The 21,064-nt window shown below is 33.5% G+C and overlaps 1 protein-coding gene across 2 annotated transcripts; it reads left to right on the forward strand.

Moving 5' to 3' along the window:
• Positions 1-2,853: 2,853 nt before the first annotated feature.
• Positions 2,854-20,922, forward strand: Atac2 (Ada2a-containing complex component 2). Of its 2 annotated transcripts, XM_074175976.1 has the most exons (9): positions 2,854-3,205; positions 5,338-5,627; positions 5,705-5,954; positions 10,838-10,995; positions 11,093-11,386; positions 15,312-15,493; positions 15,552-15,721; positions 20,394-20,480; positions 20,763-20,922. In XM_074175976.1, the coding sequence occupies exons 1-8, from the start codon at positions 2,979-2,981 to the stop codon at positions 20,443-20,445; spliced, it is 1,623 nt and encodes a 540-aa protein (XP_074032077.1). In that variant the 5' UTR covers positions 2,854-2,978; the 3' UTR covers positions 20,446-20,480; positions 20,763-20,922. The 2 variants fall into 2 exon arrangements, with proteins under 2 accessions (XP_074032077.1, XP_074032078.1); XM_074175977.1 differs by lacking the exon at positions 20,394-20,480 and having other exon boundaries at positions 2,855-3,205; positions 20,759-20,922.
• The last annotated feature ends 142 nt before the right edge of the window (positions 20,923-21,064 follow it).

Consider the following 21,064-nt stretch of genomic DNA (forward strand, 5'->3'; position numbering starts at 1 on the left):
GTTGGAATCCAATATATTAGTCCCTCAAAAATGTTGTTTTCCGTCTCTGAGTAATTTTATTTTCCTGGATCAAATTCATCGAAAAATATAGGTTTGTATCTTATACATCATCATTGATGCAGCAAATGAAGGTTCAAAAGATATTTGTGAACAAAATACTCAGCAAAGTTCTGAAAAGTTGCCTGAAATTGATAAGTTTGGCAACCGCAATATAATGAGTTATTCATCCCTTCTTTTCTCACATTCTTTCTGATGTTGCCATATCTATCGAGTTTCAGAGTTCCTTCATTGTTTTCATGTTTCTGATCATTGGTGTTTCCCATTGCAAAAACCAGTGCACATTCAATATATCTCTGTCCTCTTTTTCTCAACGCATCAATCTTCAGGATGACTAGGGTTGTTTTATAGGGAAGTTACAATATATCAAAAATTTTGTAACTGTTTCGACACTGTAGAAAAAATAGTGTTGAGTTTAAACTGATATGGAATATTTCTCCGATAACGTAAATCATTTTACTTTAGTACATCGTTATAATCCTGTAAAACCATTTATACAAATAGGCATCCTTTTTATCAAATCCTGATTTTCATGCTACAGTGAAGAAATGGTAATTCAGAGGTCTGTGAACTAGACAAAATCGGTAGCCAAAAAGTTAAATTTCAGTTTGCTGGGAATTCAACCTGTTACCAACTGCAAAGATGTTTTACTATCATCAGAAAATAAACGAACAAATCGATTTCAATTCAATATTTCAACCAAATCTTATGTATTATACGGTCTCTAACTAATTTCAAGAACGAATTGGCGTACATCGAAGTAAGTACAGAAACAAAACGACAGGGGTTTAAAATAAGCTAAGCGGTGCTAACGGTAGACAGGAAACGCAATCAACCACGAATAATGACGTGAGCGGGTATCAGAAGTTATGTGCCATTCACCTCAAAATTAATGCCCGCCGCTCACTTACTCGAGCTATATTCTTTGACCCCGTATGAATATAGGAATTACGGATGACGCTTCGGATTCCGCACGTACGACTCCGACGTTTCGAAAACGGTGAGTTAACAAAAAGGCCAGCACAAGTGGCGAATACCACAAAGGGCTGGAAACGCGAAGAGAAGCTTTGAATAAATGATTCTAAGTGGAGAATACCACCAGGGATCGGAAAACATTAGAGAAGACGCGTGAAGAAAAGGTAGTCCAAATGGCGAATACCATGAAGGATCAGAAACGCGGAGAGATATTTCGAACAGATGACCCAGAGCTGAATACCAGAAAGGATCGGAGAACGTAAGAGCCGCATGAAGATACTAGTAAACAGATAGACACACTCCCGACGCGATTCGAACCTAGATGGCGGCGGACAGGCACTTACTATCATTATTGCCTACGTACGTCTCCTACCTTGTATGATTCAAAATTACCCTCTGTCTTATTATTATTTGTGAAAGTCATATTGAGAGGACTGGCGGCCCCCTAGTGAAAAAATTAAGTGTTTTTATGGAAGAAAACGTAAATGAGAAAACTTAAAGCAGCATTGCGTAGAGAAAGACAGCTGCACCCCCGGACGAAGCTTTTGTTCACTATGGACTGGAGGTGTCTGGCCAACTGCGCTCGACTGAGAAGCAACGGCCTTATAAATTAAAGAAGAAGAAGCTAACTTCAGGGTGTCGGTTTTTCGTGACGGTATGCGCACATCGTAAAAACTTACTCTGATCATCTTTCCTTAACGCGCCAAAAGAAGCATAACTTCAGAAAAATCAGTCGTTTCTTAGTGCGACTCTGTACAAGCAGCCTTGTCTGGGAGATCACGTGCACTATGCATGATAATATTTTGGAGCACAACATTGCTTAGATGGACAGAGTAAGTATAGCTGGCCATCGAGCTCGGACCGAATGTAAATGACACTGAATCGGTATAGACTACATTGTGATATAATTCAATGTCATCATGACCGAGGAATTTAATGTTTTCCCGCAGACATTTATCAGCAAACATTCACCAGAACCTACTCTGTAGGAACGTTGGGAGAAGTTACTGTTTCAACGGTTGCTATATAGAGCTTTGAGGGACGATGGCACTGATTTTGCCAAGCATCGTGACGGCAGTTCGTATAGAGTCCAAATTATGCTTACTTTAAAATAACTTGATTAACGTGAGAGTTTAACAAATCTTTCTATAGAATGTCATAACATAATGGCTGAATCATACAAAAGCGTATAAAGGCCATCAAAATTGATATTATTTTTTCGCCATTTACACTTTCAACCGTGAATTCACACTTTTACTGTGAGTTGACACATGTAACTGTGAATTCACACGTGTGACAATGAATTTACAATTATCACGATGTAACAATGGATATTATTATATAATTCAGTAAAATTGACAAGATGACATGAATATTGTAAATGAACACATTGAAAGAGAATCACATTTCATCAGTATATGTATCGGTATAGTATGTGGTAATAGTATATTATACTACTATAGTCTTCAATCGATTCAATAAGTTACAGAGCGTAATCACAAATTATTATTACGATGTAACAATGGATAATATTATATAATTCATATTGTAAATGAAAACACTGAAAGAGTATGACATTTCAACATTATATGTATCGGTATAGTATGTAGTAATAGTAATTATACTACTATAGTCTTCAATCGATTCAATAAGTTACAGAGCGTAATCAAAAAATTATTTTTTTTCAGATTCTTTCTGTTGTATTTCTACCAAACTTTTCGTGAATAATAATCGGGGAGGGAACTAACGAAGAAGATGACAAAACAACTTGGCATCATTGCCATATAATTTTCCATCAGGTTGTATTTGACAGTTGACATGTTGTTTATTTATAATATTTATTGACAGTGACATATGAATTATGTTTTGCCATGGTTGAGCAAACAATTAAAACAAATTATATATAAAGTAAAAAGAATTATTTGCGACTTACCACATCAAATATAATGGAGGTGTTTACAGAAGAAAAATTCTGCAAGTATTGTGGAGAAAAGCTGGTTATCAGTTTGGAAGAAGGATTAGAATGCTCAGAATGTAATAGTAATGTGCATGTGAAATGTTTGAGAAGGGGATCTGCACCAGGATGTTTATACGGAGACTTATTTTTTTCTTTTACTTGCCAAGAATGTTCTCCAGACAATACTGAAGTGTTCTCAAGAATAAAATTATCTTGGTAAGTATTTACCAATTTCAAAAATAAAAAAATCTTTATTAAAATCATCATAGAATTGAATGAATTTTGCCGAAAATGAAAAATTAATCACAGTAAAAATGAATTATACATTCTTGGTTACTGAATATAGTTATCATTGATTAGAATTTAATTTTGTACTTTCATTTTATTTATAGTTTTACTCAAAACGTTTTTCTCATAATTTGCCAAGGAAATAAATACTAAATATTGGAAAAGTTGAGTTACATTAGGCAGTTCTTACCTAAAAAAACATATAGTGTGACAAGATTCAATGACAATATTCAGTAATTAAGTAAGTATGAAATATTTTTACTAGAAATTATTCTATATTCTTGGCAAAACTTTTTTATTCTTCTCAGTATATTAGCTTAGTACTTTTCGACAAAAACATATTTTTAAAGATATTTTTACTATAATTTTTTTGTACTGATCTTGTTCTGGTCTTTCCAAAAGAAATTTAGCACCAGATTGTTTGAAGTTTATATATCTGCGGGATTAACTGATGCACAGATTTTTTTAATATTAGGCTTGTTTTTTAATGCCTAGATAAATGTATTTCATATTATGTAAAACGTACTATTCAATTATAGTATAAAATTAATCGCAAAAAGGGCATGAATTCATCTTTGATATTATCGTTGATCCTAAGGCAAAACGACGAATGTGAATTGTTGCAAACCCACGAATGTGCAGATTCCTCATTTTGAAAAAACAAAGTCTGAAGGAAACCTAACACAAAACTAAATTCAACCATGCATTTAGGCGAACTTAGCTTTATTTCACATTCCTGGTTTCGCCTTAGGACCGATGACTCTATATTCGTGGTTTTGCTTTAGGACCGACGATATGATATGGCACTGTCAAACCAGATTGATACTGTTTTTATGTTTTTATGAAAAACTTGGAGGTGAAGTAGGCTTTTAATAACTTCCCAACTATTTTTCATGACATCACACGAGCAATTTATTAATTATGTGTTTGTATTCTAGTACAAACTTGGCCATAACTGGTCTGTGAGACCAGGTGACATGGTGATATATTTTTCTCAACAAATAATTTCTGTGAAGAGACATTTTTTAGACAAACTGTTTTTGTGTCCTAAATACTCATTTGTGATTTTTTGCAAATGAGAATTTATAACCAGAAAAACCATGGGAGCCTGAGTGTAATGTGTTTGATGGGCTGATATTCGTTTGTCAACTTCAAATTATTATTTACATTACAAGGTACAAACTATTCATTAATGTTCATATGTATCTAAAGAATGCAACACTGCAAACTGTGCGCAACACTGATTGTTGCATAGTTTGAACATATTATTTTACTTTTACTTTAAGAAAGTTGTCGCAATTTAAATTAATTTGAGCATTCATACATCACACTTTTAGTTTTTTTTTTTTTCATTGTAATGAGAGTTCTATTGGTGAGCACTTTTCATTTAAAGAATCAACAGTGTAGTCAGTAGTTTTCATAAAATAACTGTTCGTTTTTAAATTAGCATTCCACTATTCTATGAACTGTAACAATCACATATATTATAATATATTTTCTCAATTTTCTGTTTCAATTTTAATCACCATTTAAATCTTTTCAACAATTTTCCCAAAATCAATAATATTGTGAGGCACTATTTGTTTTAAATTGAAACAGCCTATATTCGATAACCGAAATTCAAGTCCATAGCGCATGCACCTATTTTTCTTCAGCAAAGCTGACTCGATTTAACAATTTTTAATCTTTATTATCAAAGAAAAAGTATAAGATGAAGTAAAAATAAAAGTTTGGTGTATGAATCAGCCATGAGGCTGAAAATGAAGAAGTGATCTATTGTGAATCTGATCATAAAAAATAGACCTGAAAAGTAGTGAATTGAAGAAACGTACCCAAATCAAAGTTGTTCTGAAAACAAATGTGTGTTTTGAGTTTAGGAAAAGAATAGAAAAACTGAAACATAAAAATGTAACCATTTGAAACTGCTGCTTTGAACACTTTGAATCAGAATTCATCCAAGCTCATTGTAAATTTCTGTTTTGATTCAAACACTAGAACTTATTAACCCAATAGTTATTGATGATTATGACTGGTTCAATTTATTTTATTTTTAAATTCAGGTTGCAAGCAGTTGCTCTAGTTCTGTATCACCTTCAGACTAAATGCCCTCATTTAGCTAGTAAAGGATTTTTCCATTGGAGACAACATATTGGCAAATATATAGAAACACACTGGGAAATATTATTTTCAAGGGAAACTAAAAGGAAAAAACAATGGACTGGAATGGTAACAGGGACTTTGTCTCGTTACAGTGACTACATTTTTCTCTCAGGAAAAGCAGCTCTCAATAAACCAGCAACTTGGACATTAATGTACCCAAAACTTACTCCATATGCCATTTCCTGTTTATGTCAGTTGAGAAAATTGTACACTATTATTGTGAATTGAATATGTCACTATAAAAGTTTCATAATGATTTTTTTGTAGATTCTGTAATGATTATCGAGAAACAGGAAATGAAAAACAAACAGCAAACTCTTATTCCAGATGCTGATCTTTTTCGGGTAACGGTTCGTAAATATATCAGTCACAAAGATTGTTTGGAGGTTATCACAGATTCACAGATATTTTCTGGACCCAAAAAAAGGGCTTTCAAAAAGGTGCAGAAGATAAGGGAAATCCAAAATGCAAAACACAAAATAAGGAGAAGAAATATTGTACCACATATTTCTGAAAAGTAAGTGAAATCATAATTTGACTATTTATATATCCATTTTTTTATCAAATCCAGAAAATTTTGCTAAAATTATTTAATTTCTTATATTTTTCTACTTGTTTTTTTTAAGAATTTTTTTTTATTGTACAAATCTATTAAATGTATCTTTCTGTGTATGTTTTGACGACACTTATCCACTTATCTTTGTAATGGCTTTTTGTTAATTAATAAATGAACAGATTTGAAATGGAATCCTCTACTGAAGAGGCTACAAGTTTTGTATCAGTATCTTTATGTGTAGAGTAGGGAGGGTGAGTGTAAGCCCACGCACTTAGGCCACATGTGACCCATTGTACATCCTCCCGAGGAGTTGTCCTCCTAGGTCGTCGTCCATCCTGTCCTTTCCAGGAAGGTGGACAGGTCGCTGGGAGACATCTCCTTTATATCGGCAGGTGAAGGCCAAGACTCGCTGAACACACACTCTCTTATTGACGATAACTCCGAGCACTCGCACAGGACATGCCTGACAGTCTCATCTTCCTGTTCACACATCCTGCATAGAGGTGTGTCCACTAGCCCCATAATATGTAGGTGATTCCTTAGCTGACAGTGGCCAGTCAGAAATCCTACTGTAAGGCATAGATTTTTCCTGGTCATCGCCAGATATTTCTTCGGCGCCAGCTTTCCAGGGTCGCCCAAGGTGATCCTGGCAAGATTACATCCTTTAATTCCATCCCATCTCTTTAAGGATTGAGCATGGTTGTAACATTTGACTAGTTCCGCAATAGTCGAAGTCATCAGGCCGTGGGTCCTAAAATTCTTAGTCCAGCTGCTTCCTTGGCTAAAGAGTCGGCAATGCGATTACTTTTTTGTATAAGTAAATCCATTATGTATTTGAATAAATTTGTCCAAATCATAACTGTGGATGATTTTTCACTACTAAAATGTAGGTTGAGCCTATTTACAAATAAATTTATTGTAATGCACAGGTAATTAATTCAAAAATAAATACTAGAATATTTGAAAATTTACACATGCCCAAGTGTAATTTATATATTATTGATACTTAATTTTGTGGTCTCATTATCTATATCACTTCTTTGCAATCTATCTAAAGCATTTGATAGTGTTTCACATGACATATTATTCAGAAAACTTGAAAAATATGGTATTTTTTTATTATTTTATTTTTTAATTTAAGTTCATAGTTCGTTAACTTCAAGTCTGACAAATGGTTAGATTAACGGAAATGCATAAAATAATAGGTTTACAAATGATTGATTACAGAGATGAAACCAGTAGACAACAGGAAGTAGCTCTCCTATTTCATGATAAATTTCCTAATTTATCGCCATATCTCAAGGAACAATAAGCAAAATAGAGTAGCAGTTTCGCGAGCTTGGTCATGTTGCGTAGATAAAAAAGCAGCTGCCAATCCAATGAGTGATGAACTCAAATCAGATGTTATGCTTGAGTTTGAGGAAAAGTCACATACATTATCCAGGCATCTATTACATTCAGTGTTAGCCATACATCGATAGTAAACATATTGAAAGAAAATAAGATGCATCCCTATAAAATGATTCCTACTTAGGAGCTCATGGAAGACGATTTTGATAGAAGAACTTATTTTTGTGAGCAAATGATGGATATGTTGGATAACAATATCATCCAATTAGAAGACGTTAGGTTTTTTGATGAGTGTGCTTTGTCTATTAACGGTAATGCTAATTGAGAAAATTTCCGCCACTAGTCAATGGAAAATCTTCACTGGATGAGAAAAAACCCTGCAATATCCTCAAAAGGTTAATGTTTTGGCAGGGATTTTAGGAAATCATATCATTGGTCCCTTTTTCATTAAGGACAACTTGAATGGCGATAAATATTTGGCCTTACTTCAAAATGATGTCATTCTAAGTTTAACAAATTTATATCTTGATCAAAAATACCCTTAACCACCACATTACCAAGTTAATGTCCGGCAATAAAATCTGTTTAAAATCTGTTTTTCCGTTAACCAGCTGTCGCACCCCTACGAACGACAACCCTCAGAAGTCGAAACTTGTGCGAGCCAAGGATTAACGAGGTCTTACCTTTTAACGTGTGATTCCTAACACGGGTTGTCGGTAGCAAGTGAAGATCGATCGTTCAGACTAGGGCTTGAACCACCGACCAGCACGGCAGTCAATTCGAGTGAGTGAACAAAGCACCCACACCGAACCGCTTGGCTACCGACTTGGCTACCTCGATACAACATTTCCCAATCAGTGGATAGGGAGGCGAGTATCGATTGAATGGCCAGCGCGATCACCTGATCTTTCATCATTAAATTTCTTTTTATGAGAATACTAGTACTATGTTGCTATATCGCTACTGTTCCAATGTTTTGACAGAATCATAATCAACGAACTTAGGCGTGCGCAGCGTTATAGAACAGTGCTTTCAAAAAATTGTTCTAGAGCGCCGTCTAGTGACGAGTTACAGAAACATTGATAGCCTAAAAACCTTTTCTATGGAAAATTACTTATACATGTCAAGTTTCATCACGATCAGTTAGGCGCTGTAGACGTTTATCACTTACCAACCAACCAACAAACATCCATCCATTTTTATATATTATATGTAGAGAGCAATGTGTACAAAACTAAACTTTCAGATTTGAATGACTTAGAACGAATAATGCTTGCGATTAGGTTGAACATGCCTGATATGTTAAATAATGTTAGAAGACAGTTATTATTTGAGATTAGAATGTTGCCAAGACGTTCGCGGTGAACATTTTGAACATCTACTTCGTTAACATCCATAGTTCTTTTTCGTATTCTACATTTCATTACGTTTTGCATTACATTTTAGTTTTTGAGTGTATTTTATCAAATTTCGGCAACCACATGATTCTAATTTATTTTATCTCAATTGTTGCAATGAACTTGAAAGAGATAACATTTTTGAATAGAGAGTGAAGAGACCTTTCAAACAATTTATCCCATTTAAAAAATTGGGGGTTGTATCTGTCATTCGAAGGGGGTTGAAGGTAGGGGTGGCACTTCTACGTTGAAGAATATCAAATTATAATAGGGGAGCCCAAGCGGGGATTCGGGATTTACTAAAGCGCGGCAGATTAATATACAGGGGGATACCTTGAACCCTGTTAAATACTTCCACCAAATATGAGCTCCATATATAAGGCCGCCTGTGAGGAATAAAGGATCAGATTAGTAAAAAAAAATTGATCATCAGAAATTCTCGAGCGCGTCAGATCAAGGTAAGGTGAGTTAAATACCTGCTAAAAAGTGTATATTCCAGTAATCTGACAATTTGAGAGTGACGGAAAGAAAGGGGAGGGCAGCAAAGTTGTAAAAAGAAAACGTCATCTCGACATTCTCGAGCGTAGCTATTTTTATTTTATTTTGAAGAAAATAATTCAAGGATATCGAAAAATTTATAATTTGACGATTTCCGCAAGCCGAAATAACAAAAATTTGTTGATAAAGTTTAATGCGTGCAGCTGTGTGATACCTATATTTCCCTCTCAGAGTTTCTATTCCTCTATTCTCTATTCACTTTTTCTCTATCTATTACTCTCTCACTCCGTCCCCACTCTGAATTCTGTTGCCATGACGCCATCACAGCTGATCACAGAGACTCGTTCGTGATGAAGATGATGATTAATTAATCAATTAATTGATGGATATAGCAGTTACTCCGTGGTAGGAAATCATAATGAAGAAAAGAAAAATTAAACTTTCTATGTTTTTTACCACTTTCATTTGTAACTAACGTTACTGCAGTTTCGTCCTATACTGACATTTTCAAACTTATACAATTATATATTGTATAAGTTTGAAAATGTCCTTATACAATTATATACAATGATATATTGTATAAGTTTGAAATAGTCCTTATAGGACGAAACTGCAGTAACGTCAGTTACAAATAAAAGTGGTAAAAAGCATAGAGTTTCATTTTTTTTCTTCATTAATTAATCAATCGATTATAAAAAATTAAATTTTTTGAGCATTTTTTAAAAATTATTTTCTTATAAATACAAGTATTCTACTTAAAAAACATACACTTATTTATTTGCATGATATTTCCTGAGCTTTTCGATTAATTAAGTTCAATGAATTGAAAAAAATTTAAAAAAAAATATTGTTTTTGTCAGATTAAGCGAATCCCTCTAGATAATCGTCAGATTATGAGACAGCATGTCTAAAACATAAAGATGAACCATATATATCTTAATCTGACGCGCTTGAGTATTTCAAAATGGCGATTTATTACTTTGCACATTATAATAATGGCCGTAAGTTTGCGTCATATTATTGAATGAGAGCTTTTTGCCTTTTTGTTGCACTTAACACCCCCTTAGAAAATCTGACGCGCTCGATAATTTTTTTTTCTTTTCACTTTTAACCCTTACGTACAACCACCCACATCATGCAAACGATCAGATTAACATACCAACATTATTAAAAATACGTAGGACATTGATGATATCAATATCTCACGCGCTCTAGGTATATATTATATAACATTTTTTTCTTCTTATCATCTAAGCTTTGCAACCTTATATATCTCAATGACGCTCGAGTAAATCCCCATTTTGCATCGTGGGCTCCCCTGCTATTATAATTTACATTTGACGTGTTTCAGTTTTTTTTTTGAATATGTAAAGTAATCGAAATAATGAATTTATTCCATTTGGCTTTTACACACTGTATGTGTATTTATATTGTTAATGTCCATGTAGTATGAAATTTTTTATTATGTGGTGTATGTAACAAAAATTGTAATTTGAGGTCAATGAAATTTCTTTCTTTTATTTCTGATCTGAATATATCATGAATGTATCGTATGTAACTAATAAAATAATTAAAATAAATTTCTACATGATTTTTTAGAAAGATAGAGGAACCCAAAAGTGAATCGATATCATCAGATGAACAGCCTACAACTAGTTCTTCAGATTTTTTGGACAACCCTCAAAATCTTGACAAAGATGTCAAAGAAGAATTATTAGAATTAGATCCAAAGTATCATTTCAATACTTGCTTCATCAGTAAGTATTTCTCTAATGTTGAAATCTTTTATGGAGAATTATCCATTTTCAAAATATCATTTCAAACTCGACTGTTCTTAATATTTTGCCTTTACAGATTATTCTAAAATGAAAGGAATTAGTCTGTATACCAAATTGATGGGAGGACTTGAACCTGAGCCCATATTGTCACCGTACAGTGGAATCCAACTCAAACCTTATATCAGAAGAGATACAGAAACCTTTCCTCCTTGGTTAAAACTGATGGCAGAGATTCAAATCGTAGCGAATGAGAAAAACAGAAATTACGTTCTACCTCCTCGAGGTCCCGTGGATTACAAATATGTACAACCTGAGCATATTCCTGCAATAAACAGTCTTTGTAACCACTTCTTCTGGCCAGGAATCGATAGTAAGGTTTTTCTTATCAATTTTTTTTATGTGCTATCGCCGAAAAAGGTACATAGTTTATGAAAACAAGTGTTCGAGAAAAACGCATTTGAAGTTTTGTAGTGGATTACTACTATGTACACGCCTTTAGTGGGGTGTAAGGTCTTGATAGGATTGGTCTGAGTATCTGTGACGTCATTTCTTCAATCTGCAATGTTTATTCTAGTTGTAGTGTGGCGGTAGCTTCAGATATTGAGTCTGTGATTGGGCTACGATGAAGCTGATTGAACTAACCTTTTCGTTTCTGGGTTTTCTATCTTATCACATCACTACAAATGTTTTCTTTCAGTTTTGTAATTTTCGTGATAATTTCAGCGTGAATCAATAATTTTCATGAATTATATCTTAGTAGAATGAACGCGAGTGACGATTTTGAAAAAGAGTTAATGGGATATACGATGTGGTATGTAATGAAGATTAATCTTCTGCAAGTTCTGGTTTAGATATTATTACATCAGGACATTGTAAAACGGAGTATGCCAAGTTTGAGAAGAATTTGAATGAATAGTTTTTGCATCAGCATCGTGGAACTTGAAGAATCTGTCATACCTGTACCTTTTTTCAGCGAATGTTTCTGAGTATACGATACCAAATAAAGGTGTAATTTTTTTTGCAAGTTTGACGAAGTTCACGTGAAAGAAGAGCATGCTTTCAAGTGTCCAAAACCATCGATGAGTCAAAACTGATTTTTTGATACACTATGTGCCTTTTTTCGGCGAATACCACATTGTTAACAATCTAATGTTATTTTTATATAAAATTTTGGTGAATAGATCTTTACACTTTCCAAAAAAATAATAATAAAATCAATATTATTCGTTAGTTCATCAGGAAGTGATACCCAAACGTTTCCATTTCGAAGGAAAATTGAAGTTTAAAAAAATTACTGGGACGTCACTACCATTGAAACTTTCTTTCCTTTCAAACCACCTTCCAGAGTGCATATATTATTACTCTTTATTAGCAAATAATGCTCTTCATAGTACAGTCAGTCACTTATAAAATACAAAACAATAAAAATATATATATATATATATATATATATATATATATATATATATATATATATATATATATATAATTAGAGACAAGTCACAGTTTAAAAATACGAAACTAAAATGTTCCAGTTTAGTACCATACAATCTGATATGTCTTTAATAAAATTCCAAATATAAAGTTTCAGTTTTGTAAAATAAAATTCTTCTCCATTTTGGAAGTAATCATCAAGTTGATCTCAAGAACAAGTTAACAATGTCGCAGGCATGCTCAAGAATACAGGAAGAAGAAGAAAATTTAATCAAATTCTGCATAATGAATAAGTTTTACGATATTGCCGCATGTTAGTGCCGTCATCACCATCATTTTCACTGGATTTTAATAAACTACTGATAAAGAAGTTTAAAAAATTCAACACGCGGTACTATTAAATATGTAGGTTTCAGCTATGCGGTTATCCCAATATCGGCGCAAAGGTCCATTTGAAGTAATTTGAAGATAGTGCTTGTTTATGTTTATAAAACGTTCTACCTTTCAATGTAAACACTCATGTGAATAGTTCTCATCAAAATATAAAAACTTAACCAACTTACGATCAACCTGAAATTCATTTCAAAATCAAGAACTTATAACTCATTAATACAGTTTATTCTATGATTGTAAATCCCTTTACAGTGAAAATCATACCATAAACTGTATTAATGAGTTTTAATGTGGATTTTCATCAAGTATCAGCCAGTTTTATTCAATTATCAAGAACTTATGCTATGCCTCGACTATTAATCAGAAGATTGCAGGCTTTTTTTGAGAATTTTCACAACTATTTCAGATTTATTGTACCTCATTTTATGGTCAATTGGACCTTATGAGTCTAATGCAGTTGGCTTAATTAAGAAAAGATATGAAATTATTATTATTATCAAACATTTGTGAACCTGTTAACTTTCATCAAGTAGATCAAATGTTAGTAAATTTTGTGTTTTATGATGATTTTTATGAGATATATTCTCCATAGGTAGATAGGTCTAGAGTTCCAAAGTGAGAGGGCCTATAAAAAACCTCCACAGCAACTCTAAAGGGATCTTGGCTCACTACCATTTCACACGACCAAATAAATCCAGCTTATTGAAGAAGCCAATTAGCTTATTTCGTGAGTGATCTTTTAGAATGGATGAAACATACTTCGAAGGATGAATAAGTAAATTTCATTTGTTAGGATTTCCATTGTCTAATATGATTTGAAATTTCTGAAAGAACAAATTTTAATGAACATTAAAATAAATTGCTAAAAATAACCAATATATTAAGCAAAAGAAACCCTAAAATTGAAGATTTCAAGCCAAGTTACTTCACGACGTTGTGGATTGTTAGCATACACAATCGTCTTTGGGTGATGACTTGGCTTGAAATATCTTAATTTTCAAATTTCTTTTTTTGTTTAATTGTTCAATTTTAAATTTTTTGCTTGTAATATATTCAACTGTAGTTTCATTTCAGTTTTCTTTTCTTCATATAATTGTTATTTTCAGCTATTCATTTTTAATTCTCAATTAATTCACAAATTTAAAAAGATCAAGTCATAAAATTGAATATACCTATAACATACATATACAAAAAATAAATGAACATCAACCTATGGAGAATAATATGAATTGAAGCTTCAAAGTACTCGTTTACATCATAAAAGCAATGTTTCAGTGAAAAGTTTTGTTATAACGGTTTTAATTTTTTCAATTCCAATGCTTTAGAATGATCACGTTGTGAAGATTCAGTATGATTTAATGAATTTCTATAGCAAACAGTCAATCTATTTCTTGGTTTGTTTAAGAGATCAGACGATCTTGTATGAGTGTAAGTAACAATATACTGTTTTGATTAATTTCTGTTGCTGTTATATGAATATGCCAAGTGAGATTTGGCATTATACTGAGCTGAGTAAATTGCTGACAAAAAGATCCTTACAGTTGAGAGTTTCCAAAATTCGAATGGCTTTTTTTGACATCTGAAAGCAGAATTAGATGAGTTTTCCCAAAAATACCGAATAAAAGGGTAGAAAGAAATAGGGATAGATATGATATTCTCAGAATATCACTTGTAATGTGTTTCAGTCTTTAAATTGTATAAAAGAACAATTCGTCCAGGATAGTCTCAAATTACTTACAGACTGACACTTAACGGACTGACACTTATCAGAAAACAACTACTCCCCTGGCTAATGCCAGGAAGGGACCATTTGGTAGTTACTTGAAAAAATTATTAGTGGGTTTTATATTGGAAAAAATGTAAAATTAAATTCATCTTTCTGAAATGTTCTTTATGATGTTGTAATTGAAGGTAGTATTCTTTATAATATTGGAGAATAATTCATTCTTTCAAAATTGACTATTTTGAAACTAGGAATTCATAGTTTTTTGCCTAATGGTTCGAACAAGAGGGTTCGCATTTCTTTTGAGTTATTCACTGTAATTATTTCGAAAAATAATACAATCTTGATTTAAGTGGTAATCTGTCAAGTATGGAATGCATAAATTAATTAGCATATTACTTTTTGTATTTTAATTTTGATATTATTGTTACAGCCTCAGATTTGAAAGTACTTTGAGTTTATTGGAATTTGCAAATATTGTTTATTTTTCAAGAACTTCTTCAGATAGAGGATAATAATAGACTTAACAGTCTATGATCATGACCAGTTCAGTAATTTCGAAATAGTTCATTATTTGATAACTTGGGTTTAGAAAATATCAATGTGTCTTTTGTGAAACCTCAGTTTCTTATGTGAATGTCAGATGTTTATAAAAGCCGAAAATGTACTAGATTTCATCATGAGTTCTAGATAAGATTCTAAAAATAATTAACTTGCACTTTAAATGAGAAATTTTCAATTTCAGTGACAGAAGCGTTGCAATATCCAGATTTCAGCTGCGTTGCTTTGTATAAGAGACTCGTTGTAGGTTTTGCTTTCGTAGTGCCTGACATTACATATACAGAAAACTATATATCATTCATGTTTACGAGACCACATTGGAGAAATTGTGGTATTGGAAGTTTCATGTTATATCATCTAATTCAGGTAAAAAAAGAAAGTATATAAAAACTCATTATCTTATTCCATAATTTGTATTTTTCAGACTAGCCAAGGCAAAGATATTACCCTACATGTGTCAATGAACAATCCAGCTCTTTGTCTTTACGAAAAATTCGGATTCGAAATAGAAAAAGTACAGTTGAATTTTTATGACAAGTATGTGAGAAAAGATGTAAATGATTCAAAAGATGCTTTTTTTTGTCGCTTGGAAAGGTAAGTTTCAGCACTACGTTGGGGCTTTCAACTTGAAAGAATATCATTTATGTCGAATGGAATTGGAAATTTTTAGAAGTTTTGAAATGTGTAACAAACATTTCTACTTCCCATAAATATGCTGCAAGAAAAAACCAATGAAAATAGTTCACAAGTAATATAGAATCTACAGTTCATTTTCAAAAGGGGTGCAGTAATGAAATCTTATTATATATGCAAAAATTTTACAGGATGAAATATTCAACAATGAAAAAGTAGCTTTTATATTCCCAGCTTAGTATCAAAAACTTTAGTATTTAAGATGTTTATCATACCCTATAAAAATTAAAGCCTAAATTTACTGCGGGACCTGATCATATTCCAGCATTCATCATTAAAAATTGTGCCTCAGCTCTGGTTGAACCACTAACAACTCTAATTAATATATGCCTGAAAACATCAACTGTACCATCGATATGGAAAATGTCGAAAGTCTGCCCAATTTTCAGAAAAGGAGATAAAAGTGAGATAAAAAATTACAGACCAATCTCTATCATAATCAACTTCTGTAAAGTGTTTGAGATGCTTCTTGAGAAGACAATCTATTGTCGTGTCAGCAACATTATTAGCCCCAATCAACATGGTTTCATTCATCGAACCACCACCCATCTTGTAACAATCACTTAATGTATTGCAGAGGGAATTGATTGTCAGTCTACACTGATTTTTCTAAAGCGTTCGACAGACTTGACCATAGTATCCTGCTCAACAAGCTTTCGACGTTTGGGTTATCCAATGAATAAATTACCCTCTTCAAATCGTATTTTTACAACCATAAGCAGTACGTCCAACTCAATGGTCTCAAATCTATCGAATATATAGCCACATACGGTGTACCACAACGATCAAATCTATAACCCCTACTGTTCAATATGTTCATTAATGATATTGGAGCTGAGATTGATGTCAATTTCCTTTTATACGCAGGTGACTTGAAACTCTATCACAATATAACATGTTATAAAAATAATCTATCTCTCAACATATCCAAATGTAATGTAATGTCTTACTCACTGAAAATGAACTTGAATTTATACAACTACGTCATAAACAATCAAGTTCTGGAGCGTCTTGACACACCCACTGATCTAGGTGTTACTTTTGATTAATCCCTGTCTTTCAATAAACATATTGACACTACTTCAACAGCAGCTTATCGCATGTATGGATTCTTAGTTAGAAATACAAAAGACTTCGAAAAAGCTTCAACGTTGAAATTACTGAGCCATGAGAACGACCCCAACTGCAGCAATGAAGTCCTACTCGGACTTCTACCATTGCACTACATACAAAGAGAAGCTCGACTGGTGACACACAGGCTAATGCAGGGGAAAACCCTAATCAGCCAGTCACACTGTGCAGAATACTTGAAACTGTACAATGAACTGAAGGTAGATTCAATATTAGGAATGCCCGTGGATAACACAGTTCCGCAGTACAACTTCCAAAAAGATTTAAAAATCATCATACCAAGTAGAGAGGACTGGCAAAACGGCCCACTGGCAAAACGGCCCACCGGTAAAAGCGGAAGAAACTTGGTATACAGATGGCTCAAAGACCCATGAAGGAGTGGAAGCCGGTATATACGGAGGCAGATCAAACAAGCTGAATCGATAGATTGGTGGAATAAGCTCCCAGGAATGAGGAAGGCGAAAGAGTCCATAAAAAAACCGTTACCCAGATTCACGAATGACCTGCTAAACCACAACCGTAAGGTTGTAAGGGTAGTGGTGGTTCTACTAACGGGGCATAGCCGACTCAGAGAACATATGAGCAACATGGGTCTGACAGAAGAAACCCACTGCAGGTTCCGTCAATGCTCTGTGAATGCGAAGCAATAGCAAGGCTGAAACACGCAAGATGTGGAAAAGAAAAATCAGAGGGGTCAGTGTCAAGGTTATGTAGTTTCATCAAAGAGGTCAAGCTAGACAGTGAGCTCTAACAAACAAGCATCACAATAGATCTAAAAGGGTCGCACTGAATCAGGTCATGGGCTAGCTCCCCGACAATCTAATCTAATCTACCTCCTCTTCATAAAAGTAACGTACACATCTCCACTCAACAGGGATGTAAAATTGGTGACACACTTGAATCACTGTAATCATGCCATGTATTGGTGTGCGAGTGTCTACAGCCTAATATGCCCATACTGCTTCAACTACTGTACTGTTTTACTCTGCGATACTGCGAGGTCAATAATGATTACATATATTTTGAACTAAAGTTTCTGTATACTGGCTAAACCTAGGAGTTCTCTTTTTACTAGTTTTTCTCAAACGATTATGTTTTTGAACCCAATTATTCTAATATGCCATAATATTGCATCTTGTGTAAACGTTGCATAGTAAACGTTTAATATGTCTACCTTCAGACATTACGCATGCGTCTAGAAGTCGGCGCATTGAGCCACGTATTCGTTCAAATATTCCTAGAGTCTTTCTGATTACCCTGCACGCATCGATGATGCGGTTTCTTAAGTCCTCTACATCGCGAACAGGAGTACGATAAACCAAATGCTGTAAATGGCCCCAAATAGAGAAATCGAGAGGATTGAGATCCGGGGATAGAGCGGGCCAGTTCTGTGGTCCTCCTCGACCTTTCCACTGATTTGCATATGTTTCAGTTAAATGCTGACGTGCTACTTAACTAAAATGGGCAGGAGCCCCATCATGCATAAAAAACATGTCCCTTCTGACGCCCAAAGGAACTTCCTCCAGCAGTACTGGATGCACTTCTCTTGAAATTTGAACGTATGCCTCACCATTCAATCGAGGAGGTAGAAAATGAGGCCCAATTAGATCATCCCCAATAACTCCGAGCCACACGTTGAGAGAAAACTGTTCTTGATTGTTAATTTCGACAATACCGTGAGGGTTTTCATCAGCCCATATGTGGTAATTATGAAAATTAATAATCTTGTCCCGAGAAAAACTACATTCGTCTGTGAATTCTATCGTCTTCAGAAAGTCACAATTTCTTCTAATCATTTCCAGCATCCAGTTGCAAAATTCAAGACGGTTCGGAAACTCTCGCGGTAACAGTGCTTGTACTCGTTGCAGATGGCAAGGGTATAATCAATATTTAGCTGGAAAGCAATCTTTCTAGTACTGGTAGGTTGTTCTTCAATCAAATTAAGTACTGCTTCCTCAAGCTGTGGTGTTCGTACTTCTCGATGGCGACCATAGTCCGGCGTTCTTTTGTCGAATGGACCATATTCTTGTAATCGTTGATGAAGTCGAGCAAATATTCTATGTGAAGGATGCTGCCGTTGAGGATACATTTCAGCATATCTTCTAGAAGCTTCTAACCCATTCCCCTGCGACAGACCATAAACGTAATGCATATCAGTCATTTCCTCATTTGTGTATGCCATTTTCTCACTTTAATAACAAGTGAATTATTAAAGTAACAAATTGAGAACATAACAACAACACACAATTATTATTAATTCAATTTCGAAAATTCACAAACTGACAGCGTTATACCAATTTAATTGTCACTGGTTTATTTTGAGCAAAAAACCCAAGAGACATTTTTTGTTTAGAATGAAACAGGCTATCGGAAATAAATGTTTAAATGGTAAACAAATAATAAGACAAAAAGTTACATTGAAAATAAATTTTAGGGGTTGCGTTTTCCTCCCCTTACAACCATGGGGTAAACCAAATAAATTTCTAGCTAAGTGCCTTTTTGGTAGTACAAAACGTCAGGTTCATTTCAATATTGTAACTTTTTTAGTGCTTGTGAAAAAAATTGTTATACAAATTTTATGTGCCCCCTTTAAGAGGCTGTATCTTAACAAGGGATGCTCCAATGAAATTTCTTTATATGAAAGATCCTATCTTTTTTTCGATGAGGAATCACATCCTTAAATGTTTTACACTTATTTAGTTACACCCTGTATTTTGTGATGCCTTTTTTTCATTGAAAACCTATTTGTTTTGAAATGTCAAGTTCCAAACTGTTCTTTTGTCTACTGTTGGTAGAATTTATTAAAGAAAAATCCATCTACTTACTTACTTTGCTCCTTATTCTCGTCAATATCCAATATTGGTCGATCTGGAGATGTTGGTGGTTTTATAGCCCCTTGTTATTCACAGCAATAGCGTCAGGTCTCGTCCTCTTAAATGTTGTAGATAAATTTTCCATTTTGAAATTTTTAATGTAGGCACTATATCGAACTTGTCATTCAAAACTGTTGTTTGTCAGAAAAATTATTTATATCTATTAGAGGATGTTTTAGGGGATTAGGGGATTTTATATTTGATTTGAAAGCAATTCTGTGGGAGTTGAACAAGAAATAACAAAAAAAGTGTACAATATTGCAGCAAGTTATTTCTATATAATTAGAGGTTGCAAAATATGAAACAACTTTTTCATGTAATTTATATTACCAGCGTCACACTTGGGGAAAACACAACTATAATATGATTCTTTTTTTTATTCATCGCTATCTGAAGAGATAGCACTCCATTGAAATAATTCATTTTGAATGATTCATTACTGCATGCCTTTTAAAAATGGAACATAAAATATCAATAAAGAGAAGTAGTGAATATTTCTTAAATCCAATGTTGATGTCACTTATTTCTCTACTTAAAACTGAATTTATCCATTGCTTTTATGTACATAGAATATTGCCCAGCGGTGCAAGCCTTCATCTTCTGCGGAAGTCAGTCAGTTAGTAAAAGAGAGTTTTGGAAGTGGATCGGAATGGAAAGTATATATATTCTGCAAAAGTTTCTTTGGATAATAAAATAGATATCCTACTAAAATTTTTGGTTTTGTCATTTAAGTTTATAAATAACATCTGGATGATAGTCGGTAACTTGTACTCAACAATAATTATGAAACATGATATTTACTACTAGATGTTTGTCACAATGAAATGACTGCAGACACATTAAAAAAATGGCCTAATTTGAAATTTCGAAATTGATTTTTGAAGAATTGCATCCCAGGTCTTAGATAAGCTGTTAACTTCCATTGTTATTGCAGGTAGAAAGTTCAGGAATAACGTGGAGAAGTTAGTATTATGCTTGCTGGGGAATTTTCATTGAGAGTATCACACAATACTGATATGGAGATGAAACTGTGTTATACCTTATTTTGATAACAATGTATTTTCGTATATCATTAAAGACTAAAATTATTTGAAAAAACTTGTATTTTTGTTAAATAATAGTTCTTTTCGAATCAGATTCTATGTCACCTGTCACTCCCGCCTGATGTGTGTGTGTTTGACGGATGAAGATTAGTTATAAATAAGTATGGCCGAAACTGAATTCAAGATATTATTTTGAT

The sequence above is a fragment of the Leptinotarsa decemlineata genome, unplaced genomic scaffold (genome assembly GCF_025532065.1).
Source record: "Leptinotarsa decemlineata unplaced genomic scaffold, Ldec_3_MD MMD2_tig00001393_RagTag_RagTag, whole genome shotgun sequence".
NCBI classification, from domain to species: Eukaryota; Metazoa; Arthropoda; class Insecta; order Coleoptera; family Chrysomelidae; genus Leptinotarsa; species Leptinotarsa decemlineata.